Source organism: Polypterus senegalus, chromosome 13 (genome assembly GCF_016835505.1).
Source record: "Polypterus senegalus isolate Bchr_013 chromosome 13, ASM1683550v1, whole genome shotgun sequence".
Taxonomy (NCBI): domain Eukaryota; kingdom Metazoa; phylum Chordata; class Cladistia; order Polypteriformes; family Polypteridae; genus Polypterus; species Polypterus senegalus.
Genome location: NC_053166.1, coordinates 85,876,049 through 85,904,017, shown reverse-complemented (window position 1 = coordinate 85,904,017; position 27,969 = coordinate 85,876,049). Strand labels below are relative to the sequence as shown.

Genomic DNA, 27,969 nt, shown 5'->3' with positions numbered 1-27,969 from the left:
CTTTATCACATACTTATATGTAACAAATGGTCACACTTGCTATCTGTAGACTACTTGCTACAGCATTAAATACTTCATGAAGTAGCTATCAACAAGCATATGCACCGAGGTAGTTCATTTTAATATTTTAACTGCATACTCTATATGGCCATGTACATATTTTTCAGAGTTGAATGCCGCTTTGCTTTTTAAACAAGAATTTCACTTTCAGACTGTTCATCTCCATGCCAATTTTATTTTATATTTCATGGTCTTCGATTGAATATTGCTTCTCAGATTTTGATTAGTACTATGAAAACGCTCTGATGAGTAAGGCCCTGAAGGCATCTCTGGTAACTGGAATCATCACTAAAACAAATAGAAAGAATCTCAGAACAGATCCCTGATGAAACCCATATTCACAATAAACTTTTAGTATTTATAGCAGAAACCCTAAAACTATTTATGCTTCTTTATATATTTGCATTCTTGAAGAATTTAAACATTCTCTCAAACCTAACACTCTCATCTTAGTAGCCCTGTGTGACAACTGTTCCATTCTAGTTGGCTACGAAAGTTATAAATATTTTCTTATTAGTACTTATTAGTTGTTAGATCATTATTACTTTGAGTCCCAGGATAGCACAAGATAAAAAGAAGAGTGTATGTGTGAACGGAGACGTAAAACTGTTCCTAATGAACTGTTTCACATCAAATCCAGACATCAAGATCACAATCTGAGACCTCATTTGCTTAAACACGTCATCCCAGGTGCTAAAAATGATCATTCTCATTTTATCCACACCAAGCAGTTCATGAGTTCCCACCTCAATTTAGTTATCTTTTTATTTTCCAGTGTCTTGTTGTTAAATACATTAGGTATTTGAAAGTTTATATTTTAATTATTTAAGTATAAGCATAGAATGTATACTACCACTGTACTACAGAAATTTAGATAAAGTAATAACCATTGCATCTTGATCAAAATGTTAAAATGCTAATGGGACCTGCTAGCTGCAGCCTTAATAATAACAGAATTGCTATTCATCCATTTTTGAGCTTACTTTTTCCAACTCATTAGACAGACTCTAGAATCAGCCTTAAAAAGGTAATGTGGTCAAACAAAAGAGTGTTTTGCTTTTTTGCAAAATGGTAGACCTACATCTGTGTTTTTGGCAAAAAAACTTGTTTTCCTCTGACTCACCACAAGATGGAGCTCACCACATAGAAAAATCACTGCTGTACCAAAACTTGTGAGTCATTCGTCTGAGAAATTGATGCCAAAGTAAATATTTAATGTACTTTTGCCTTGCAAGAGGAGGATTTTATATTAATTTTCCCACATAAAATTATTCGATTTTTGCTTTTACAGCCACACAGGCAAACCAGATACAAATTCATGGATGTTCTAAAAATTACAGGCAAAGACTCTGTTGAATACAGACTGTACAATTTAGTATATTGATGTGTGCATATCAGCTAATATTACTTATGAAGCAAAATATTTTTTTACTCATACTCATGAAATTTGGACATCTGAAGATGTGAGATTAAAGTGATTTTTGATCTAAACTATTTAGACACGAAAACACTTAATATCAAATTTCATGCATTTTACTAATACCTAGTATTAAACTTAAAAATCCTTATTATATGCAGATAATGAATGTTATGACTGAACCAGAATAAATATTTGATATGGGGACTCTGTACAAGGCTCAAACTCTGTATATCACAGTCATTATGTGACAGGTGAATCTATTGTTATACTGTTGTATTGTTAGTGTAATTGTATGAATAATAATTACTTTTTGGAGGTGCTGGAATCAACTTTGTAACTTTTTCATGAACTTGGAAAAGTAAAAGTGAACTTATAAAAACTTAACAGATCAATGGTTAATGTTCAGAACAAATGAACTTCTAAACCCACAAGCAAAAAAACAGACAGTTGGTGAATGAATAAATGTAAAATCATATGTGTACACTTACACCTAAAAAACGTTCTACAGCTCTCAGAAAAAATGTCCACTAAATTATCTTTTTTAAATATCCTGGCAATCATATTCACACTCTAACCTGCTTAATCTAACTCAGTGTTGGAGTGGAGTGAAGGGTAGCTGCAGCCTGTCCTGGTGGCACTGGATGGGGCATCTGTCCATCATAGGACCCCTTTTTTGAATATAATTTACTGGAGGAAAATGTCCTATGGTATTTTGAAAAACATGCTCACGATCTATATTCATTTATTTTCATATTCCATTCATTTGACTTTCTCTTGTATCTATTCATGTTTACTATGGGCTTAAAGGATTCATTTGCTGTTTTTTAAGTTGAAATAATCTCTTCACAAACATGGCATATATGTATTTGCCGCACAAAACTGTTGTAAAGTTGTTTTCTATAAATTAAAAAAATACCTTGCTGCACTGGCACTTCACAATGGAGGCTAATAGGGGGGATGATGTGCCACTGGAAAATAAAAGCTTAAAAACGTATTTAATACATTCAAAACAGTTGTTGAGTATTGATCAATGTTGGTGATAAAAACAACATTATGTGATTCAGGGATTTCAAAAGAAGACTGCATGCCACTTCAGCGTTTGTCTTTTTGCACAATAATCACTCACCACCCAGGCATAGTTTCCTCTTGAAAGACCAAATCACATAAAACTTTTCATGCCACGTAGTTGGTTTTGTTTGGATTTACTTCCATATTTATACGAGAACTCTTAGGTGAATAGAAAACGTATCCTTACCACAAGAAGAATAGTACATGAGTCTCTTTTGTTGTAACAAACATGCATTGGAAACGTAGAAGGCTCGTTTTCTTACATCAAAACCTTTGCCGCTTCATCAGTAAATTTTTAGGCTTTTATTTTCCAGTGATGCCCCGAGCCCCATTTGTGTCCATTGTAAATAAAGCGCCAGGACAGGCAAGATATTTTCTTTTAAAATATAGAATAAACTTAACTTTAGATCACAATTTCGTGTGGCAAGTATTTGTGAAGAAATAATGAAAGAAATAAAATATAGAATTTATCCTTTAATGAAAACCTATAACAAGTGTGGTGCAGGTCAGGTTTTGTTGATTTGCACTGCAGTTCAAAGCCATGTTGCTGCATTTTACTCAAACAGTTTTGCTGTTAATGAAAGAGAATATATTTGTAATTACAAACAGTTGAGCATATTACACTCCTGTAGGAGTTTGACACCAACATGGTGCTGGAAGAGTTCTTTTCACCATTAGTTGTACCAGTAAAAATGCCTCTTGAGTATGGCTTGTGGTCAGTGATGACTACTTCGGTGTCTGCACCAAGCCTTTCTGACTACTTGAGAAACTTTGGTTGCGGGGAACATACAAAGGGCTTTGTTTAAAAATTTAAAGATAAGAGCCGAAAGATTCCTCCAAATAACAAAGCTGCACAGAAGATGCGACTTACTACGTAAAGGATTAGCTTGAGAACTCTGACCTGCAAACTGGCCTCAAGATGTATCAGTTCATATAAAGCTGTTGGAAAAGTATAGCCCTGTTGAATCATTTCTGGATTCCAGTTAAAGCTGGCAATTCCTAGTCTTTATTCTTAGGTGGCCAGAACACTACCTCCTGTTATTATGTATGGAGAACTGGAATATGCCATCTAAAACATCATTGTCTCTTAAAGGTTTGGGTAATGTGTACAGTACCTAGAGCACCTGAATCCTCTGAAGCCTGGATTTGTAATTTATGAGCAATAAAAAACACAGCCAAAAAGCTACTGAAGCTTTGTGATATGAAACAGCCACTAACACAAAGATTTGCTACATTTTGTGTGTGAGCTTTTTTTTTACAATAATTTACTAAATTATCAGAACTTCCACAATTAAAACATAAAAGCCCAAACATTTTGCATTGTCTTTCAGTCATGTTAATAATTGAGTTGTGGGTTTTCATTTCATTCTCTGAGTTCTTACATTCTGCTTGCAATTTTTAACCGTATATTCCTTTTGATCTTTTTTCTCTTTATCAAGCAGGTCCCTAATTTAGGTACAATGTTTATAATTTTGTCAAGACTACCATGATGTTTTTTATTTCCACAGAAAATCCATTCCTATAATCTGACACTAAAGCTGCTTCATTCAAGCCCAAGTCCATAGTTATTATTTTAAAATGTATTATGTAGTCTCCTATTGGATACTAAGGTTATTTTGTAACGTAGCCATTACAGAAATAAACAGGTTGCATTTTGCGACACTCATGTTGGATGGTCCGAATTTGTATCATGCTTGCATACGACAGAGACACTGTCCAAAAGTGTTAGTAAACACTTAGTAAGTTAGTAAACTGTAGTTTACTAAAAAGGAGTAGCAGAGCTCGGTTAAGGTCTTTCTTTTAAGGCTTTTCAAAACAAAAGTATGACATATAAATAATGTTGTAAAACACACAAGTCACCAGGACAAAGTTAATTTACATTGTAAACAGATTCCTTTTCCATACTAATACTGCACCAGTGCCACATGTGTAACATTTATTATTAGTTACTGTTGTTTATGTAAATATGTGATGGTGTAGCTTTGCCCTAATTTGAAAATCAATTACGGAAGTTTTGTCTTTATTGATGGAGATAACATCGAAAAGACTGAGAAGACCATGAGTACAGTATTACCAAAATGGATAAATAACCGTCAAAACTAAGGTAATGTGCTTTTTTGTTTGGGTAGACAGAACCGTTGAAATAGGCACAGTGAAAGCAGGATCCCAAGGAGAAACTAACACTGTGAGGATGGATATTTCTTGAAAGTGAAAATCAATGAGAGATGCCTAGGAGATCTGAAATGGTTTTAGAGAACTTTTATGCATTTTTGAACATGTACTTATGGCTTCTAATTGAGTTATCTGGTTTGATGTATTTTATATTTGAGAGTGGGGATGCTACAACACGGGTATTTGTTTAGTTGTCCAACTGATGATATTTTTTCCAGCTTGTTAATGGAGACATATTCATGATATGTAGAAACCCCAGAGGGTCTGGACAATCTTTTGGTATTGAAACTTGTGGAGGTTTATTTTCTCCTGTATCACACAACTGGAGTTTTTCATTTTCTTCTCTTTAATGGCTCTCTGACCATGGTTTAGGATTTTTTGTTTCTCTACTGTTTTATATACTTTTATAAATAGCTATTCTTTACCTTTTACTTTTGTTTGTAATTTTGTTTAGCCATTCTTATTTTGAAGCACTTTGAGCTTCTTTTATTTATGAAAATAAATGCAGTTGCTCGTTTCCATATACTTGGTTGTCTTAAACTAATTGTTGTGTGAGCTGAGATCTGTATTGTGTATGGTGACTCATTTTAGGTGAAGCGCTGATCACAGGTCCTCTTCACTTATTTATTCCTTTTCTTTGCCGATATCAGCATAATAGTGGCAGGTCTAATTGTAACACTTCAGTTCAACACAGTGGTATGATATGTTTGTAGCCTCAGCTTGCACTAACCTCAACAAGTCACTCCCCAAAAGATTGTTAAACATTTTTACTCTTTGCAAGCAGTACTTGTTTTATAATGCAGCCATGATAAAAGTACTAATGCAAATCTAAAATAAAACTAACAGTGTAAAGAAAACAAAAAACAAATGGCAAAAATAACTCAACTAGTTGACATGTGGTATCACAATATCCATTTTCTTCCCCATAGAAGCAGGAATGGGAGTATTGTCATTGACTGTTTCCTTTTGACATACTTTGGTTAGTAGCTTTTGTGATTTTGCCTATGCTTCTACATGCAAATTTCTCATATTTTAAGTACCTTTTTATGTACCTGTCCATTTTTCCTTTTACCTTTTTTATATCATCTTTCTTTGTTTTGCTTTAATGTAATTTATCATCCTTTTCAAGTCAGTTTTAATGCTTGTTAAAGCATGTTCTTTCCTCTGCTTTGTATTCATTGTCACCCATTAAATGTAGGTGATATAGGGCACATTTACATGTTATTAGTAAAATTATTTTAGTTATGTTCTAGTCAATATAAATATTAGTTTCTTTCACCATCCTTAGATAAAAAATTAGATGTATTAAAACTTACTCAATTATTATACTCTACACCAGGCATGTCAAACACGCGGCCCATGGGCCGCATGCGGCCCTCAACAGAAATCTGTGCGGCCTGCATGACAGATCCTACTTAGCACTAAACTTGTACAAAATGATTACTTTTGTTTGTGATTGAATCATTCTGCATCTTCGTTGTTACTTATTGACTTTCCTTTCTTCCCGCTTCTGACAAAAGCGCATTTTCCCATGGCATTACGGTACCGGAAACGTCATCTGCTAGTATAGTTGCAGCTGCGGTGTCAGCTCCTCAATATACTAGGCATGATGGGGGTTAACAATCAAGCACCTCGCTGAAAAGTGAACAAGGTATTAATTTCTCTGTGTTATATGTAAAACAAAGGTTACGTATGTTTGTTAAGTTATTTACATGCTTTTTATTTTGTACTTTGCCTTTTATAGCTCTTACGGTGTGTTTATGGAACAAGGTCACGGAAACAATAATAAAATTCATAAACCATCAGTCTGAGAGTTGACCATCACTCAGCCAGGGTCGCTACACTCTTAAAGACAGGGTGAGAAGCTCAGTCATCCAAGACGAACTGCTCCTCTGCATCGAGAGGATTCAGATGAGGTGGCTCAGGCATCGGATCAGGATGCCTCCTGGACGCCTCCCTGGTGAGGGGAAGACCCAGGACAAGCTGAAGGGACTATGTCTCTCGACTGCCCAGGAAACGCCTCGGGATTCCCCCGGGAGAGCTAGTAGAAGTGGCTGGGGAGAGGGAAGTCTGGGCATCTCTGCTCAAGCTGTTGCCCCCGCAACCCAATCTCGGATAAACAGAAGAGGATGGATGTTTTTTTGCTCTAGTTTTATGTAATTTTGTGCTAGTATTGTAATGAACAGTTAGTGCAGACTACAGCTGAAGATCTGAAGTGGATGCGAGAAGTTGATGAGTTGCTTATTAACAATTTTTTGTGATTTTGAGTTTGTAAAATTAGTGTAGGTCAGGGGGCTTTTTGCATATCGGCTTATTTTACAATATAAACTTTGAAGTAAACTTAGTAAAGTAAAATTAGATTTTTGGAGTATTTGCTTTCCAACTTGAATTACTGAGTGATGAATTCAGTGAGCATTTTCGTGATTTCAGTTCACACAAACAGGGCTTTGTGCAGTTAACGTCACCATACTTTTACAACGTTGAGAATACGCCTGAGAATATCCAAATTGAATTGATTGAACTGCAGTCAGATTCTATTCAGAAGGGAAAATATAATGAAGTTGGTGTGCCAGGCTTGTATGTTTACCTGCCACCCTCGTATGTGCAGGTCCATAAGTTGGCATTGAGAGTACTTACCTTTATGACAATTGTTTTCATTAATGAAAGCTACCAAAACCCCATATCGCTCAAGACTTACTGTCGAGCACCTGTCATCCTTCATAAAAGTTGCAGCTGCACAAGATTTCAAGCCTGATATTGACAAACTGGTTACTAACAAGAGATGCCAAGTGTCAAAAGAAATAAGTCTCAGACTGTATGACTTCTATATAAGCATGAATATAATATAATAATATAAGGACTTAGCTAAGAAGCTAAGACTCTAATTGTACACTGTTGTACGAAGATTGTATGGAAATAAATTGCTTTTCTTTAAACTTTAAGTGTTAAATTTTTTAAAGTTTTCAGCACTGGAAAGAAAGCTACAGTAACTTTGTATAATTGCATTTGTTACAGTGCGGCCCGCTGACGCACATATAGCAGTCAAAGCGGCCCACCAATGGTAGTGAGTTTGACATGCCTTCTCTACACTACCCTGACAAAAATACTTTCATGTTTATCTGAATAACCTTAAAAAATGCCATATACATAGACATATCTAAATAATAGAACTGGACCTTATCCTACAATCAAAAATACTAAAAATAAAAAAATGAGTGCTATAATGTAGATGAATAGAGCATTTGGAGGATTAAAACAATTATAACATCATCAATGAAATAATGCAAATAGACGAGTGAGTGATACACTTGATACAGTAAAGTAAAACATGCAACTGAGAGAAGAACTTACCACCTAAACATAGTTAAAGAAGTAATAGTCCAGAAGCAATTGAGGCAAAGAAAGGATAGAAAGCATTAACTGAATATGCATTCTGCATTATAGTTTTATTTTATTGATTTTTGGTGTTGAGTGTAATATGTTTGAAAAAGTCTGTTTAGGCCATCTGTTTGTCTGTTTCTCCTATGTATACTAATCAGTCTTTTGTATCCTAATCCATTTGCTCTCATGTGCTGTCATGGAGAGGCCAGCAGCAACCAATATAAAGAACATACTTGCTTGAGCAGATTACTACTCCAAAATATAGTGCATACAGATATATCCATGCTCAGTACTAAACAATATGGAAATATGTCACTGCTTAAGGAGGACCACCCAAATGAAATCTATGCAAACATCAAAATTCAAAATAGAAAATTCTGCAGTGTAAGATAGAACGTAAGACCAAAAGCATGGTTAGTCAACTAACTGAACTGACAATGAAACCTACACTGATTATACACCAAAAGTGATAGATAACATGAAGTGAAAAAAAAAATATACTGCAAAAGCAGACTTCATACTTACATGTCCATGAAGGTCTGTGTTGAGCAGCATTAATGCACATGTTAACGTATGAATGCCATCTGTAACAATAAAGTAAAAACAAACATGATGTGACAGAAAACAAGGCAATTTATTACAGCACACACACAAATGTCTTTCTGCATGCCTGCACTTTATATAATTTGAAAACATCGGTATCTTAACAGACATTGCCAAAAGCAATATACAATAAAAGATGATATTGTTTTGACTATAAATGCTTGAATTGCTAACCCGTGTAAACCTTGCTAAAGAAGAACTCAACAAGGCCATACAGCTTTATGACTCAAAACTTAAAAATGAAAAAAAGGTATGCTATAATCTATACTGCACTAATATACAGTAAATGTAATTGAGAGCAGAAAATTTAAAAAAAATCATGAAAAATATTCATGCCATGAAAATCTCCAAAAATAATTAAAAGTCCAGTAAAATGTCACAATGTATTATAAAAATTAGAATACAAAAGTATAATTCAAACAAACTTACAAATTTCCATCTCACAGACTGTGTAGTTCAAACTACACGACAAAACTAATACAGTGGTACTAATGGATGTAGTATGCAATTATAATTTAGTTTACACTTATGCTTTGGAGGATAATGAGAAAATACAGTATGAATATTTTAGTGGTGAAGCCTTTTGGCTAATTGGAAACAAATGCCGATCTACCTGAGAAAGAAACACATTCAGCATGAAAAGAATCTACCCAAAAGACTTTGTTAAACACAACACTGAAAAGAGAAGCTATAAGACACAAAATCAACATCCCTACCACTGGTCTTTTGAACCTTGTTTAGATGAATTGTGTTGTGTTAGCATTCTTTAGGACGACACTGCATATCATACAAAAGCATTAGGCATACACGTGTGAAAGATGTGCAGGATATCTTGCTGCAGACACCAATAACATAACATTTAAAATTTATTTTCAGTTTTACCTGTGATCACAATTCAGTGTATAATATCTACACAATAAAGAGATTATATGCAGTTATTCTTGTAAATGTCTAAAAAAATGTGGCAAGGCGCATCATCAAATGCCCTTGCTTCCCTTCCCAGCTGCAAAGTGACTATGCTAGAAGGTTAACATGTGCTACTATGAACCAGTATGCATTCTCTAAGTGGGTAATATCATGCATGCTGCTTATTAAGATTTTAAATAGCAGTACAGTTCAGTTTAACCTAAAAACAAAGACAAAGAATATCTGTGCATTGTTCTAACCTTTTGCTATTTACAAGAGAAACATGTACAAACCATTATACCACCAGTATGTAACTAAATTACTAGATATTTTTACTGCTTTGAGACAGTCAGTAAAAAAATATTATTTTAATATGAACTGGGAAATGCACACTCTAATCCAGGTTAACTTTGAACTCTAAGATCCTATGAAATTTATCCAATAGCTACAATACGAGAAGTATGAATTTATGATATAAAGTTTACACCCGACCAGGAAATAAATTCCCAAGGGTAAATATTTTTGACTAAAAATTTCACTAATTAAACAACGGGGAGCAACTTTGCATACCTATGTCAAGTCCCACAAATGCCTCCTAGGTGCATTTCCCCTAATAAAACACAAATACAATAATTAAATAAAGTTCCTCAATGGGGCGAAAAATTTCTGAAATGAAATATAGCTGATAGTATTTCCCAGTACAAACATGGAATCTGTGCAAAATTTAGCAGAGCCAGGTTCACCTGTTTGTATTTGCATACTAGACACAACTTTAGATATTGTACTCTGAATGCAAGCCCTTCTCCTATCATCTACCTTATCTGTGATTGTTTCTGGAAAGGAACAGCCAATGGTTCAATAGAAACTGCAAAAAGTAATGGTGATAATAGGCAGCCCTGTCTGGTTCCATATTCTAGTTTAAAAGAGTAGAATTTATACTGTCTTTACTAACAGAGGCTTTGGGCTAGACTATAGTAATTTTATCCAAACACATCTGCATAGTGCAGTAAACAGATATCAGCTCACAACTCTATCAAAAGCTTTCTCTGCATACAGAAGTAAGGGACCTTGCTAAAGGTTTGACAGTCAATGTCGTTGGGATTGTTGCTAAAAAATACAGGCAAAAATGTGGCAAGCACTCTGAAAATTCACACAAATTGGCAGTGAGATGATGTCAAATCTAAAATAAAATTATCATTCAAATGTATAAATGATTGAAGAATGAAAGGCTAGACTTACGACACCTCACATTTGTAGGTTTATAAAAGCTAACATTGCACATTAAAGTAAGAACGTGTCCCATGATCTGTTAATACTCCAATTGAGTGCATATTGTGGACACTAGAGGGTGCTCCAGCTCCCCCAAAACCAGCATAACAGACACAAGGAACAAAGACCTGTTTTTACTGCGGGTTAACTCTCTCCTCAGCATTTCCCACCATCACAGACACAAGTACAATAGCACAATTATAATTATTCTTTTATTTTCTCTCTCTCTCTCTCTTGGTCTCTGCCTCTTCCACTGCCTCTAGCAATCTCCCTCCACCTTCCACCCAACTCTGGCTCTCCTTGTGGCTGGCAAGTTCACTTATATTGGCTCACCCGGAAGTGCTTCTACTCTTCTGCCAACGTGGTCTGGCAGAAGAGTAGAAGCACTTCCGGGTAAGGTGGAAAACCAATGCCATGCAGCTCCTCAGTCTTTGCGGCACACAACGTTCCCAAAAAGGCTGAGGTAAAACACTCCAAATCCCATGATGCCCCACTACTGCAGCCAAGGGGAGCGTCCATCTAACATTCAGGGGAAGGCAGTGCTCTAAAGAAGCTGCCCTCCACCTTCCTTCTGTCTCTTGGGGGTCCCATCCGGGTTAGGCTTCCGTCTGTCACTTACAGTATACTAACCAGAATTATTTTTTTTCTTTACCATAATAATAAAGCATCCTTCAGGGTCCTATAATATATCAGTAGCTACGAAGGGAATTGCTTTATGAATCAAACTGTTCACTTCTTTGGTCTCACCATAGTTAATGTGTGTAACTCAAATCTCTTTTCATCTGAGAATGATTCCTTCTCTTCTAAATAATGTGGTATCAGAATACAAAGAATCCCAAAACTATTAGTATCATTTATGAAAAATATGAGGCTCATTTGTAAGAATCAGAACAGATTATTTTCAAAAATATAATATTTGGAAGTTTCTCTTCCAAGTTACCAGAGTCAAGCAGCTTTTTAGATGGAAAGGTATAGCATTAATTTAAACGTGTAGTTAAAGAAAAAAACAAAGATCAACAAACTTAGTTTTAAAGTTTAGTGAAAGTTCAAACACTCAAAAGCTACAGAAAATTTAGAAATTACAGTTATGGAGTGCAGGTGTTTCTAACTATTTTTCAATTTCCAAAGTTTCATTGCAGCAATTTCCCACATTACATCCTCATAAATTGTTTATAGGTAGTTTGAAATAGAGATCTTGGGCAGTACAGTCAAAATTTCTTGTGACAATTCTTAAAAAAATTAACACATAAATTTGTTTTTTAGAAGAGCCATGAACATAAAGATGGCCCAATGTAAATGAACCCTTTGGAGTTCCCATTAAGCATTGTAGTTAAGCATATTCAGAAACAGATGGGAGGTTTGCCAGTAATTTTTATAATTTCTGTCTCTGGGCCCTGCAAAAGTCAAATTAATTAAAATATGGAATTTTATCTTTTGAGTTATTGATCAGGTATAATAGATATATATATATAAAATATTGATTCTTCATATTAACACAAATCAATACAGATAAGCAGCTGTGAATAAGAGCTCACTTCAGCATCATAAAGAATCAGACTAGCAAAAATACGGCTGGTTGACGACAAAAGAGAAAACAGCAAGAACACCAATTAACTGCATCCCTACTATGAATTTCGTCTGGATTTCGAGCAAAGCAAGCCAGCTTAAATCTTTGTTTTTAATGATCACATAGCATCTATTCCTGAAGCACAAGATGAAAGGCAAACATGCCCACATTATTTGGGCTACAGTGCTTTCTTGTGTAAATTGAATTTTAATGATATTCTGAAAAGTGGTGTAAGATATAGTTCCCCACAAGTCCACCTCTTAAAGGAGGGTCTCAGGATGGCCACCCTAGTTTTCCTGCCCAAGGGATGAGCTTGCAAAAAGTTAACTATGCAAAAGAAGTTGATAATAAAGATTGGTACAAAAGGATTCTTTCTCAGTTGCAGGTTGTTTTCACTGACCACATGACACAGTCATGTCTATATTCTTTCATCTGCCTAGATGCTGCAATGTACTAGAACTGTACATTACATGCAGTAGTTTGGTGTTGTTTCTAAAATTGCTATTGTGTTAGTGGCCGCCATCGCTGAGAAACAGCCTCCCAAACTGTTGTCTGTGCAGTTAGACTGTCTGCTGATTTAGGACACTTGATGACATTGATCTGCATTACCTTGAGCTTATTCATTACCTGGAGAGGCTGCATAGTGTCAAGGACACTTGAGAAATCAAACAACACAATCCTAACCTGGTGCCATCATTATTCTGTTGGGAATACCTGTAGAGCAAGCGGTCAGCAGTATCATCTCGCCCCTAGTAGGTACACGGAACGGGAGTCAAGGTGGTCTGTCACATCTGTTTCATAACAAGCATCTCAGAGGCCTTCATGAAGTATGAAGTGAGAGCCACTGGTCTGTAATTCTTAGATTCAGGGCACCACTTATTTTAGGCGCTTGAATCATCCAGGGTTTATACTGCAGGTATGACACTTTCTGCAGGTTTACAGAAACAGTTATTGGGAAATCAAAGACCTCATAGGGTTTCTGCCATTTTCTTTGAGCATTCAGTGACTTATGCCATCAGATTTTTTTACCATTTTTACACTGATTTAACAGTGGAAATCCTTCTTCAAACAATTTTTCACTGTTACTTTCATTACTACATTAAACTTCATTTAGAAAATACTTCTTACAAAAGGGATGACTGCTCTTTCAACAGAGAGGTGACTACAGAAAAAGTAAAAAATTCAGGGAAGAAGAGGAAGCCCAGACTACTGTAGAAAATTTAAAAAAGACACAAGTGACTAGTCCATATCTTGTGACATATCCACTGGTTTTAACTGTACTAATGACATTTATATACCCAATGTGTCCCAAAAGTCCAGAATCACAAACATCGCATATAAAAGACTCACTAAATTAGTCCTGTGTCTCACTGTATCACTCACTTACTCTGTTGGATATATACGTGCAGTCACTTCTTCTGTCTTCTCCTTTTCCTGGTTGAATGTTGTACGTGACAGGAACCGGTGTGGCGGATGGGACGCCTCCACGCTGAGAGGGCCGGGGGAGCAAGTGTGGTCAGAATGTTACCTCCCCCTGCAACACTAGATGGCAGCCCCCCTGGGTTGCAGCAGTGCCTCAGACTCCCGCAGGGCTTCATGGGAGTTGGAGTTTGGTGCAACCCTGTTGGGATCTGTGAGTGCCACCAGGGGGTGCTACAACTGCTGCTGAGCCCTGGAGAGCAGCTCTTCCGCTACACCTGGACACATGGAGCACTTCCGGGTACCTTATATAAGGGGTCAGCAGACATCACTCAGAGACCCAGAGTCGGGAGGAGGAGGACGACAAAGCTTGCCAAATAGAGAGTGAAGGAGAAAGAAAGACAAAGAGAAGGACAAAAAGGGAAAAGGACTGAGCAATAGTTCTGATGGTTTGTGCACTGTTTGTGCTGTAGGGAAGAAAATAAACGTGTTTTGGGACTTCTGCGTGTCCTGTGTCTGTCTGTAGCCGGGCTAATTCCACACAGGTTATAACATTCCATTGCAGATGGTGAACTTTTAGCAGAATCTCTTGCGGCCTTGCCAGTGACACTAGGTAGCCACCAGCAGGGAGAGCTAATTCCCTTCAGCTAAGACACCACAAGCAACTGACTGATAAGAGTGTTGATGTGTGCATTATTAGGCTTTGTGATATGCTGCAACCCTGTCTACAGAGAGCACTGCCAGGATAAGCTCCATACTCCCATGGCCCTGAAATCGGATTAAGTGGGTTAGTTTAGTTATGATTTCTGCAACATCTAAAATACAATGGAAATTTCATAAGCTGTCTTTAATGGGTATGAAAACATGGACAATTTTACTTGTTCATATACAGGTACAAGCACTAATCTTTGTGTTAATGTTGCTGTCATGAAGCATAAAACAAGATGCTGGCACAGGTAGAGGTAATATACTCATTTCTTGCAAATATACAAATCAAAGCACTCTACGTAACTGCTAACAGGCATAGGTTTGAAAAAACTTAGGATGTGTGTGTACCAATTCCCCTGACATGACCTGATTAAAATTTATATAAAGATTAGGATGCATGGCATTTACCTAAAGGAAAGAGTCTGTTTAGATAACTGAAGAGGGAGAAGGGTGGGTCTCTAACAAGAAGATATGCAACACTCCAGAACAAAAAGCATATGTGGGAGTTGAGAAATGGTAAAATTGTATCTCTGGATTTAAAAGAACAAGTTGAAGTAAAAGTAAGAGGATACTTGTTTTTTCATTGAAAAAAAAATCAAACAGGAAGATAACTGGTTTTATGTCCCCTAAAGAGTACACCTTGTGAACACAGAACAAAAGCAGAAAGCAAGTCAGAAAAGAGCGGTAACTCAAAGAAAAAAAAACAGATGGGTGAACAAGAGAGTGAGACTCCCCATTCTGAGGAGATCAACCACACATAGCCTTCCATGACCTAATTGTCTAGCCTGGAAAAATGAGAGCACCAAATTGCAATCATCGGTAGTTGGCCAGAATGTATTGCCACTATACCGCTAAATAAGGAACTGGGATGACAAAGCATGGACAGAATCCACAGAAGTGTAAAATTAGAAGTCCATTGTTCTAAAATAATAAGGGGTTAAGAAGAAGCACTGAAGGGGTTCTTATCAAATTAGAAGCATTTTCTCAAAAATCTGCAAGATTCATTCATTAGACACAGTAAAACCTCAACTGTCTAGCCACTGACCTTTTATGTCCCCTTTTAAGTAACTGATACATAATTACTGAGTGAATATCTAGTTTTAATAAAATAGACTTTGTAAACAGATTTTAATCTTAAAATGAAAATATAACTTCTTCACTTCTTTTGTTACTCTATAACTGCATGTTTTACATCAATATTAGGAAATTAACTGTTTTACCTGATAGCATTTTATTTAAAGAATAATATGCCATCTACATAACAAAATAAAAAGAAATGATTTATTTTAAGCACACAGGTCTACATATCAAATCAACTGAAATTTTTAATTTTAATTAAACAGGCAGAAATATTTTTTAAATATTATACAGCAAAGTCAAGTGTTGGTTGAGTATTGAGTAAAGTTTGGGAGCATCAATGTCAGCGGAACAAACAGTGAATAAAAGGTCAGTCATATGACAAACCCAATTAACATTTACAGATAATGTAAATGCATTTTAAGATATCTGGAAATGCACTTAAAATACCCTTAAAAAAATTACAGGCATCTATTTCAAGATATCTTAGATGTGTTTGAAGATATGCGATTTCACAATATCTTTAAATGATACTGTGCACTCTTCACTTTCCAAATACAATTTAAGGTATTTTGAAATAAGTCATTGCACATCCTTTGATATTTCAAATACATTTCTAGGTATCTTAAAATAAGAATGCAGTCATTTTGAAATATTTGAAATGCTACTCAAGATATCTCAAAATGACTTCTCCAAAGCTGACTGTCTTTTCAACAAGACTTCCCATCTAGCTTGAAATATCTTGAAATGCATAAGAAGGTATCTTGAAATGCATCAAATATGCGAAAATGGACAGGAAAGTTTTTTTTAAATGTAATCAAGATATCTTCATATGTTTATATCACACTTCAGATACCTAAAATAACATTTTTAAATATCTCAAATTCAGTTATTAAAATAGATCGCTGCTAAATTTCAGATTTCTTAAAATATATTTCAAATACATTTTAAGGTATCCTTATTAAGAAAATAACTTAGTTTAAGAAATATGAATATCCTTTACTATCTAAAGTGCAATTTTATATGTTCCAAAGTAGCTCCCTGTCCATTTTCAGAAATCAGACATCTAGCTGGAATATTCTCCAGCAGACCCCGCAACCTAGTTCAAGACAAAGAGGGTTAGGAAATGACCGACTGACTGACAATTCAAGATATTGCAAAACAACTTCCTGCTCATTTTGAGATATCTCAAAAGCACTTCAAGATATCTTAAAAAAAGTTATCTATTGCTCGTGACAAATGAAACATGGCAGTTAGAAAGATGACCTGTTTCTTGTTCCTGATATCTCACTGATGTGTCAGTAATTCCTGCCAGTGCATGTTTTACATTTCTAAGAAATGAATTGATTTTAGATCGGAGTGGATTAGAGGTATTCCGTCTCTCAGCATTTTTCCTTTTTTATAAAACTTTAATAAAAGACATACTTAATGATGGATGCACAGAAAAATAAATGAAAGCATAATAATGAGCTAGTTGCTGGCTATCCCGCTATTTTTCTCTCCTTGTTAATTGCCTGCTGGTGAGAATAAAAGACCCTTAAGAACTTCACATTTAAAAAAAAAACATGTCAATTAAAATAAATCTCAAATTTTCGAAGCTGAAAAGACTACTGATCACTAGCAGCAATGCCAGTAGTAAGCAGCTTTTTGAACTTCAGAGAGGAAGTAAAAGGCACACTGTAATTAATTACAGAAACTACAGAGCTAAAGAGAGCCTTGCAATTAAAGGAAAAGATCAATTAACATAAGGATTGACATCAGATTAAGAAATTGGTTATTACAAATGCCTGCAGCCACTACAATCTTTCAGCACAAGGACTAGCCCCCATGGAATGGAGCTATTCATTTTGATTTACTGAAATTGGTAATATTCTGTTATGAAAGCATAGAATTCCTAATGGAATACTATAGTGAAATGTATGCACTCATTCTTTTCTTTGTTATGAAAATCTAAGCTTTCAAATACATTCAGAACATAAGATTTTGAAAGCCCACAGCTGGTATATGATGGCTCAGTATAGGTTGGTCCAGATCTAATTATGCAATTTTCATTATGCTATAACTTATTAAGTTTATTACATAGAAAATCACCCGAAAAATCCTGGACCATCGAGAAGTGTGTGAACTGATGACATGAAGAATTGTCTTCACACCGAACTGGAATCGTCCCTGCATAAATCAAAGTCATCCAGACGATCTGGATCTGCATGATTAGATCTGAACCACCCTGTACTTGGTACCTTTCACTTGATAGGTTTTGAAAATCTTGATTTAAAAATCAATGTAATGAAGAGTTTGTGCTAATACTGGTTTAACTAAAGGCATTTTCACACCTAGTTCATCTGGACCAGTTTTTTTAACCTCTGATTTGATTTCCCTGAAGGTTCAATTTGTTTAGGAAGATGTAAACATGCTGAAACAATAGTACCGAAACCCTTTGGAAAGGGCAGTTTAGTTGCACTATTAAGTGAACCCTGGATTGGTTCAAGTAAGGACTGAATGTGATCTGGCATAGGACTGATTTAACTAAACAAAATACTGTGCATTATGCATGACATTTTGCGTGCTGTTGTAGTCACGTTGAGCGTCTGTTAATGTTAATTGGGGCATATAATTCATAGAATAATGAGTCAAGGATTAACATTGAGCATTAAATTGAGGTTACTGGAGAGTAAATATGCAACATTACATAGCTACCTAATAAGTCTACTGTCAGAAAACTGAAGAACATCAGAGTATGTCATTAGCAGAGCTTGTTTTTAGGATATGAATTTAGAAGCACATCATTATCCAGCTAATAATTAAGGAAAATGCAGCAGTGTGCAAAAACCTACTATGATATGAAATCCCAGTTAAAAATATTTCTGCCCAAAGAAAAAAGTCCATGGGATGTTTATTTTTATGTTTAGTTCACGTGAAAGTTTATGGTTTGAAAAACAACCAAAGTAACTAGAAATTGAAACAAGGTAACAAAACATCCCCTGGTTTGGAACACAGAAACTATGAATGGGAAAACGCCATTAGATTCCGTGATACTAGTGATGTGCAATGAACGAACAAACTATTTTTTTTGTACTTATCTTGATCTCTGAACAAATATACAGGTTAAATGACATTAAAGAACGAATAGTTTATACAGCATTCCGTGAAAGTTCAGAGCTATCATCTTAACGTCACTTAAATTGCTGCTGTCTTGGGGAAATAGCCTTTTAGTAAACTGTTTCAGCAAAACAGTCATGATGGCAACTAGCCAATGACTGACTTGGTAGATGACACCAAGCATCTCCCATTGATCGGTTCAGTCTTACTGAGTGACTATGACCGACTCAGTACACTAAACTGATTGAATGATCCCTAAAAAGTTTGTTCATGAACTGTGGACACGAGACTCGCAGTACAGTACAGTGAAATATTTCACTGAAATAAACAGTTCATGCAATGAACCAAAGAACGAACAGCTGAACTGGCTCACCAACAGGATCAGTTTGTGTATTGAACTGAGGAACAAACTGCAGACAACTGTCTCGCAGTTCACTAGACTTAACTAGTTTACAGAAAGAATCATTTCATATGCTGAGCTACAAACAAGAGGCTCGCAGTACACTGAATCGCACTTCAGTTCACTGATGATATACACTCACCTAAAGGATTATTAGGAACACCTGTTCAATTTCTCATTAATGCAATTATCTAATCAACCAATCACATGGCAGTTGCTTCAATGCATTTAAGGGTGTGGTCCTGGTCGAGACAATCTCCTGAACTCCAAACTGAATGTCAGAATGGGAAAGAAAGGTGATTTAAGCAATTTTGAGCATGGCATGGTTGTTGGTGCCAGACGGGCCGGTCTGAGTATTTCACAATCTGCTCAGTTACTGAGATTTTCATGCACAACCATTTGTAGGGTTTACAAAGAATGGTGTGAAAAGGGAAAAACATACAGTATGCAGCAGTCCTGTGGGCGAAAATGCCTTGTTGATGCTAGAGGTCAGAGGAGATGTTTTATTGGCACACTTTAGGCCCCTTAGTGCCAATTGGGCATCGTTTAAATGCCACGGGCTACCTGAGCATTGTTTCTGATCATGTCCATCCTTTCATGACCACCATGTACCCATCCTCTGATGGCTACTTCCAGCAGGATAATGCACCATGTCACAAAGCTCGAATCATTTCAAATTGGTTTCTTGAACATGACAATGAGTTCACTGTATTAAAATGGCCCCCACAGTCACCAGATCTCAACCCAATAGAGCATCTTTGGGATGTGGTGGAACGGGAGCTTTGTGCCCTGGATGTGCATCCCACAAATCTCCATCAACTGCAAGATGCTATCCTATCAATATGGGTCAACATTTCTAAAGAATGTTTTCAGCACCTTGTTGAATCAATGCCACGTAGAATTAAGGCAGTTCTGAAGGCGAAAGGGGGTCAAACACCGTATTAGTATGGTGTTCCTAATAATTCTTTAGGTAAGTGTATGTACGGGACATTGCATCAAAAAGGAATGGATATAAAAGAAGGAAATTGCAGGAGATTAATCCAAAACTGAAAATAATTTTATTTAGTCAAATTTCAATGTTCTCACAGTTTTATCATAATGTGTGCACTATTCTAAGGTTCTATTTGTACAATTGTTTAATTCCTTGTTTGACAGTTTTATATTTAATTGAAATACTTTTGGATAGGAAAACCGTCATTATATCACAAAGACAGAACACAGTCATGTATTACACTTTTCAGCAGACTTAAGTTGAGAGCCCAGTCATTTTTAAATGTCATTGCTATTTGCAAAACTTAATTCTCTAACACAAATTAAGTATTATCCAAATATAAAGATAAATTAGCTTTTATATGTACTGTTTAATTGTATTTAAGTAGATAACTAGGGATGTGAAGAACCATTAGGATTCATATGCAAATAAAGCAGTGTGCTATTTGACTACAGAAAAAAAGTATAACTGAGATATCACCTAAAAGTACTATATACAAAAAATAACTTGTCTCATAAAGAACTTTACAAAATTTGATATTTCACCTGAAAAATATGCATTAGTGAACATTATTCATTTTTTTGAAAGGAAACCCAAAGTTTATGAATATCATAAGATACTGTGAGTATTACTTAAAAGTTGATATCCTGAAATCAATAGCCTTGGGCTACTTTGGGCAAAGGATGACTAATTGGTAGTTATCCCCAACTGTCATTTTTACATAGTGACTAACAACAACACAGACTAAACCACTACGTCAGAATGAATACGGGAAGGTTAATCACTTTACATAACCTAACAATTTTTTGTATCCCTGGCAATATAAAGAATGCAAATACTTTACACTTATTCTTTGCTTTGAAGCTTGTTAAAACATGCCAGGTGTGTGTCTTAAGTTCATTTCAAAAGAGGTTTGCCATAAGGTGTTTTTTTTCTTTAAGCAATTGATTTTTTTAAGGTCAATTTAATGAAAAACTGTTCCATTTTTAATTTTGAAACTAATTAAATATAAGTCCTGAGTAGAATTTACAGACTTACACAAAACAGATAATTTAAGTGCTGTGGAAAGACTGAAGGAGCTGAATCTTTAAAGCTTTCACAAATGAATAAAAGTATAACAAATAACTATGGATGCTGGCTGTTACTTTAAATGAGCTCATTAATATTTATTATCAAAAAGAGGATAGAAAAAAAGCTGTGACTGTAAGTTTCTGTTTACCACTGTAACTTAAGTACTGATTTGATTCTTTAAACCAAGTCAAAACCTTTTCTTCTGTTATCTGAATTGGACAAACTACAAAGTTAAATGTAAATAATGATTTTTGTTTGTGAAATTCAATCTGTTTTGTGTATTTTTGATTACTGCCAACAGCACAGGCATTTATTGAATAACTTCCTGAATATATATACCCAAATATGATTGATAAATAGAGATGGGTTAGTACTTTCATATTCAGCTAAGAGTTGAATTTGCCAGTTCCATAATGTAATTTCCTTCTCCTAAGTAAATCTGGATCTTAAAAATCCCAGAAGACATTTTCAAATGTTTTTGAAGATATAAATCTCCCCCTAAATCATAGTGGAATGCAAGCTAAAACTACAGCTTTGTTGATGCAGAGGCCATGTCAGACCTTTTTCCATCTCAAATCAGATCTTATAAACATATTGACATAAGAATGATAAAAGTACTAGCCATGGTAATAGAATAATTTAAAAAATATTTACTATCTCTTGTTTTGCAGTTACCTTCAGTGCCTTTCCTCTGTATTTTAGTATATGTGAACATTGCTTCACCGGTACACATTCTCTCAAGCATAGTCTCATAAAGCCTTGCTTCTCAGACTCTCATTATTTTTGAGGCACCTTTCTTGCCTTCTACCCAGCTTTATCCTTGCCATCTTTGAAGGTGACACTCCCAGTGTGCCCTGTACGTCTTTACTCCTCCTTGTGCATCTCACACTAACACTTACTCTTATGAGTATGAGTTATTAGCCAAAATGACCAATCAGATTGTTCAGAGATACTGGGCACACAGACCTTAGTGTTTCATTATATCGTATACAATTGTTACCATCACCACTTCTCAAAGTAAATAAATATTTTCAGAAAGAAAAGAAAATGCTAGATTGTAAATTTATCTTGTGATTTAAAAGGGAAGAGGAATGGAGGACTGGAAGAAAAAAATTCCACATTGTAATTTCTCATGTTCTCTGCATGAAGGAATTCCAAAAATTGCAAACCTTCATATGTTTATAAGCTGTGTTAAATACTGTATATTATTTTTGCAGAGTGCAAATTACAAATGATAGGTAATTAACAGACTGAAAATATAATTTTGTTGTATACTAAATATGATAATCTCAGTATAAGGGTAAGCACTCTCCGGGCATAATTTGCCCTTTTCATAATAAAAACCAAGGAATTTTGGCTCCCTATACTTCTTACCTGCTGTTGAAAGTATATTAAATTTGGTTTTATTACAGAATGTCAACCTCAGACACTCAGTATAATTTTCTTCATGCCACAGTGAAATTAGATGTTTGGTGAATACTGTAATATATCACAATCTGTTGATTGATGACAAAAGTAGTTTTAGTTTGTAAGCTTGTATTTGTTATAATGCATGCAAAATACAGTGAGGAGTTCATTAAATGCAGACAGCCTTTCATTTCCTTTCATGTTCTTTCTTTTACCAACATGACTCTGTTAAATTTTAACATTGATGGAATCTTTTATCTTTTAAACTCGTGAATTAATTTAAGCAAGTGGCAGCAAGCTTTTAAAATCATCCTCATCACATTTTACCATTTTGGCCCACAAAGTAAACATTTGTTATATTTCTTTCATGCACTTAAATAACCTGGTGTGTACTTTCTTTTCATCAGTTCTTGTTTAAATGTTTGGATTATATTTTTTAGATGAAACCCAAGGGTGCAAGGCTTCTGCTCAATGTAGGCTTGTAATGGAAAAAGTGCATTCAGAAAACAGATTGATAGATGGGCCATAAAAAGAGAGACTGTCCATGACCAGTGCTAGCAGTGGCGATTAGCTGCTGTACTCACACTTGTAAAGAAAAAATAAAATAAGCAATTCTGGAAGCACATTTGCTTAAGATGTTTCAAAAGAAGGTGGATAATATCTTTGGATCATTTAAGGGACAAAAACTTAGGCCTGTCATTTAAATCTTGTTTCAGAGTGTCTGCTGCCCTTTTCAAGAATCTTCAATAAATTCAATTAATCTTCATATACAGTAAAGAATAGGACCATTTACAGGAAAGTTTAGTACACTTTAATTAGTTTAACATTGTCCAGTGACATAATGTACTATGGTTCACTGCCTGACAATAATAAAATGTATTTTCTTGTAGAAGGAGATTAAAATGGATATATAAAATGATTATGGATTAAATTCAGATGTTTTTATTTTTACTGAACAAAATGAATGAAGCAGCCTATATTTGACCTTTCACACCATAACAAGGTTCTTTTTGAAAAAGTTAAAAATAAATAAATATAGGGCTCCCAGAGCAAAGGCAGAAAAAAACTGCTTGCTGTCATTAATCATCTTTCTTATTTTCCATTTTATCCTCTTAATACTCTTTTTGTTACAGTAATCTGATGGAGAAAATATGAATTGAGTTTTGAAAATAAAATCCCTGCCAGCTGGATAGAATTATTTTTTTTTTCTGAATTGTGACTTTGAAGTTCTATAAAACATCCCATAAATCTGCCAGCCTTTCATCTAGACCTTATTTTAGGGTGGAAACTAGTTTTAAGTCACAACTCCATCCACAAAATGATTCCATATAAAATTGTGCTTTTTGGGCAGGAAAATGAATGCATTCTATAAAATGTGGTGACATAAGGAAATGTGGTCGTTAGTGTGTTTCATAAAAGATGGTGGTGAGGTTTATAAACAGGAGGAGTTCACACTAAAAAATATGGTTTTACTTGCACAAATCAGCATTTCAAAATTGATTTTTGCTATTAACTAGAAATAATAAGACTCTTTGCTAAACAATAATCAAAATTATCAAAATATTGAGAAAGTGTCAACCAATTACAGTATATGTTTTTTTTCCAAATAAATGCAAAAAAACATTTTGTTTTCTATGGAGTCCTGCACTGGATTAAGCAAACCTGAAAATGAATGGATTAATAGATGTAAGTTATTTAAGAGAAATAACAAATGCAATTTAAAGAATTAAATTTTAGGGTAACATTCAGCATTGAGAATATTTAGATATTTGATTGTGTGATTGGACACTTTGCTTCATTTTCTGACAGAGCAAGAGACTGTTTTATATCAAAGATAATATAACAAAAAATGGAATACTGCTTCTGCTGTCTTGTCAAAAGATAAAACTACTAGTTTTAGTTTTAAAAGTTAATAAATTCTTAATAATAAGTAAGATTTTCTGTTAAGTTTTATATTTGCACCTGAGTAGCCTCCTTACGTGTTACATTTACCCTGGAAAAACGAGCCAAAATGTTATTATTATTACGAGAAAAATGTTATTATGCACAAAGGAAACATATAAATAGCAAAATGTCAATACAGCAGGAAAGGTATGTGTAGTATCCACTGTTGTACTGAGAACATGTCCTTCATGTGAGGTGTTTCGAAACAGTCCCCAACGTACAGTCTGACATTGTATTTGGGACAGCAGAAGTGTGTTTCATTGTGCATTTTTCTGTTGCAGCACATGCCAGGGTAGACTGTCACTGCCTAATCTGCATGAGCAATGCTGCCCATTGTGTGATCTTCCACAAGGCTGAGTGATGTCCACAGTTACCCTGACATAACTGTTGACAGTTGCTATATTGTGAACAGTGTTTAAGGGGCTAATGTCTTTCTTGCTATTCTACTTGATCGCACTCATTTTGTCTTTTTGCCATGAAGCTACTCACACCACACTGAACCTTCAGGCAACCAAATTCACTAGGCATATCATATCGGTTTGGTTGTACAGTGCCATATGTATCAGTTTCATGTCAGTGTCTGATGACCAATTCACACTGTCATCACTATCACTTGATACAATTAATAGTTCATATTCAGTCTGTTCTAAAACTAGCTTTACCGCTTTTTTTATGCACCCTTGTGCTTTTTTTGTTGAAGGCAACTTGCCACTCATGATTATTGATGATATACCACAGAGTTGCAGAACACATACAAAATTCATGCTTTTTGCAGTATGATGTTATTTCATCCACAGGATGGCAGAAATATTGTCCCAAGAGTTATTCAAGCTTGACACTATAAATCCAAACAAAGCTTATTTCCTATATATATATATATATAGGGGTTAATGCCAAGGAGGTTAAAACATTTCTAACATTTGTATAGAATGCAAGTATTTTAAATGTATTTACTAAACTATACATAAATAAACTATGTGCAAATTTCTTTAGGAATAAAATCACAGTTCACAAATCCAGCATCCTGGGTTCAAATCCCGCACCCAGTTGTCTATATGGGTTTGCTTCCAGATTCTCAAAGACAGCCACAGATTGGTGGTTCTTAGTTGACCCTATATGAATGAGTACCTTAGTGGGCCTTGCTAAGATGCATAAACCACAGATTCAGTGGTTTACAAAATATATTGATATGCATTCATATTCTTTATTACAGTTTCTATTCTTCTAAAGAGGTAACTGTTAGATCCTATGCAGCGACAAGAGAAAACAGAAAATCAGCATGGTAAATACCACATTTAGGCAATAAAACAGAAGCTGCATTCTACAATCCTCCTTTTTTTGTGTTCTGGAAAAATTTTAGGCCTCACCGTCAGTAATCAAAAGCTTGCTCTGAAGAATAATAACAGAGTTATTAGGTTTTAGGATGGAACAAATGTACAACAGACTTCATCTGCAAAAAATTCAACTGAATTGCCAGAAGCCTTTTAAACTGTTTGCCAGAATCCAACATTCTGGTTGGAAAAACCTCACTCTCAGGAAAAAAATAAGCATTATTTAAGTTTCTGGAAAAAACTCTGTGTACTATAACTGTGAAAAACATGTATATCATGTAACAAAGCTGGTAACTGACAGAGGTTAAGTTCTAAAAACTGAGTCTTATTATTCTGAAAAAAACAAGAGTTCCTTCATTAAACTGCTTTGTTGGCTTTGTGAAACCTCACACACCCAAATGAGAAAAGGAGACATTAACTGAAGTTAACAGACCTGTACAGTTTGTAGGCTCTATGGCAGGGCCTGACATACTTAATACACAATAAAACATTATGCTGTGTCCTGTCCCTAAGAGCAACATGATCGGTCAATTAAAGAATTTTCTTCAGACAAGGAGTGCCAATAAAGAAAGGTCCAGACACAAATACAAAGGAAAGGTGCTCAGGGTACAAATAAGACAAGATACAGCAAACATTTTTAAATTATTCTTCTTCCTATCTTGGACAGATTGTATGGCTTGTTGAATATAACATACTTTCTGAACATAGGTTATGCACATTTATTTAGGATGACAAGTATATATGTCCAACATTGACTCATTCTTCCATTAATACCACAGCTAAATGACAACTGATTTTTGCAAAAATAGCCACTTTCAAATGGGCATTTAGAAAAGAATGAAACAAATGTTAATATAATAAAAAACGGCATAAGTAGCAATTTGTGGAAAGTGTTCTGTAGAAATGTTTATTATGTTAAGAGACAAAACACAATCTCATGCCATGTAACGTATAAAAAATGTTTACATTTGGAAATGTGTATAAGCCATTGCTTACAAAAAAGTATGGATCTATTAAACACACATTTTATGTGAAAGATGGTTTAACATTACAGAAAACTTTGACAATCTGTAAGTCCTAAACAGATTTTTTTGGTGTTGGGATTTTAGCAATTCAATGCCGCATGTCAATGAGGGGAACAGAAAATCTCATTTTGTTGCATATTTCAACAACACTTCAGTCACTTTCCAATGTACTTTAACTAATTATGTCACAGTTCACTGGAATGTTCTCTTCAATGTTGGTAACAATGTCCAATTCATACACATTATTTTATCTGTAAAAATGTGTGTTGTGTGTTGTATAACATAACTGACAATGACAACATTACCAAGAAGCTAACCATCCCATACAGCATTGACATGAAGTCTGCTTCCTACACTGCTACTTAACAAAATAAAGGAATTGTGGGTTCAGCTGGGCTACCTCACAAAAACATCAGTCAGACACATTTGAGTATTTCATATTAGCTGAAACTTTAATTGAATGAAAATGCTTTCTGTTTTCAAAAGCAAACTCATTACGTGATGGCGCCTTTATTGCAACGATTACAATAGGAAAATGAGCAATCACTGCATATTGCCTTATGATTTCAGCCTGGTCACCCTAATATAAGAAAATTAGGTGTATCTTGGTAGTATTTTAATTATACCGTCCTATACATATGGCGTGACATAGCTCAGGGGTGATTGCAAGATTCCAGCCAGCTAACAATCAGCCAGCCCCTAGTTACAAAATATCCTATGTTTGATAAAACCTGCAATGAAAACAAAATTGTGTGATTTCTGCGTGAGATAGTCACTATAATGTAGGCTCTAATTCAGCACATATCTACAAGAAGATAGCTCTAGGAAGTCTAAATTGGATTATGAGCCAGTCATCACCAAAAAATCATCAAGATCTAAACTAACTCCTTGTGTAGCCTGTCATTGGCGATATCCTCACAAAAGAGCTAACCCTACCCTCGTCAGTTATGTTGTACAACACACAGCACAACTTGTATAATCTTTTTTTCACATGGTAGTGGTTACTCCCTCAAAGAGTTAAGTAAGTTAATTTGAGATTTATAAAGGAACT

The 27,969-nt window shown here is 35.1% G+C and overlaps 1 protein-coding gene across 1 annotated transcript in view; it reads right to left on the bottom strand.

Annotated features, from left to right (window-relative positions):
- Positions 1-27,969, bottom strand: part of psd2 (pleckstrin and Sec7 domain containing 2) — a 141,646-nt gene that overhangs the window by 33,156 nt on the left and 80,521 nt on the right. Inside the window, exon 6 of the mRNA XM_039774089.1 lies at positions 8,627-8,685. Within this exon, the coding sequence (XP_039630023.1) occupies positions 8,627-8,685 (59 nt within the window). The remainder of the gene's footprint in view (positions 1-8,626; positions 8,686-27,969) is intronic.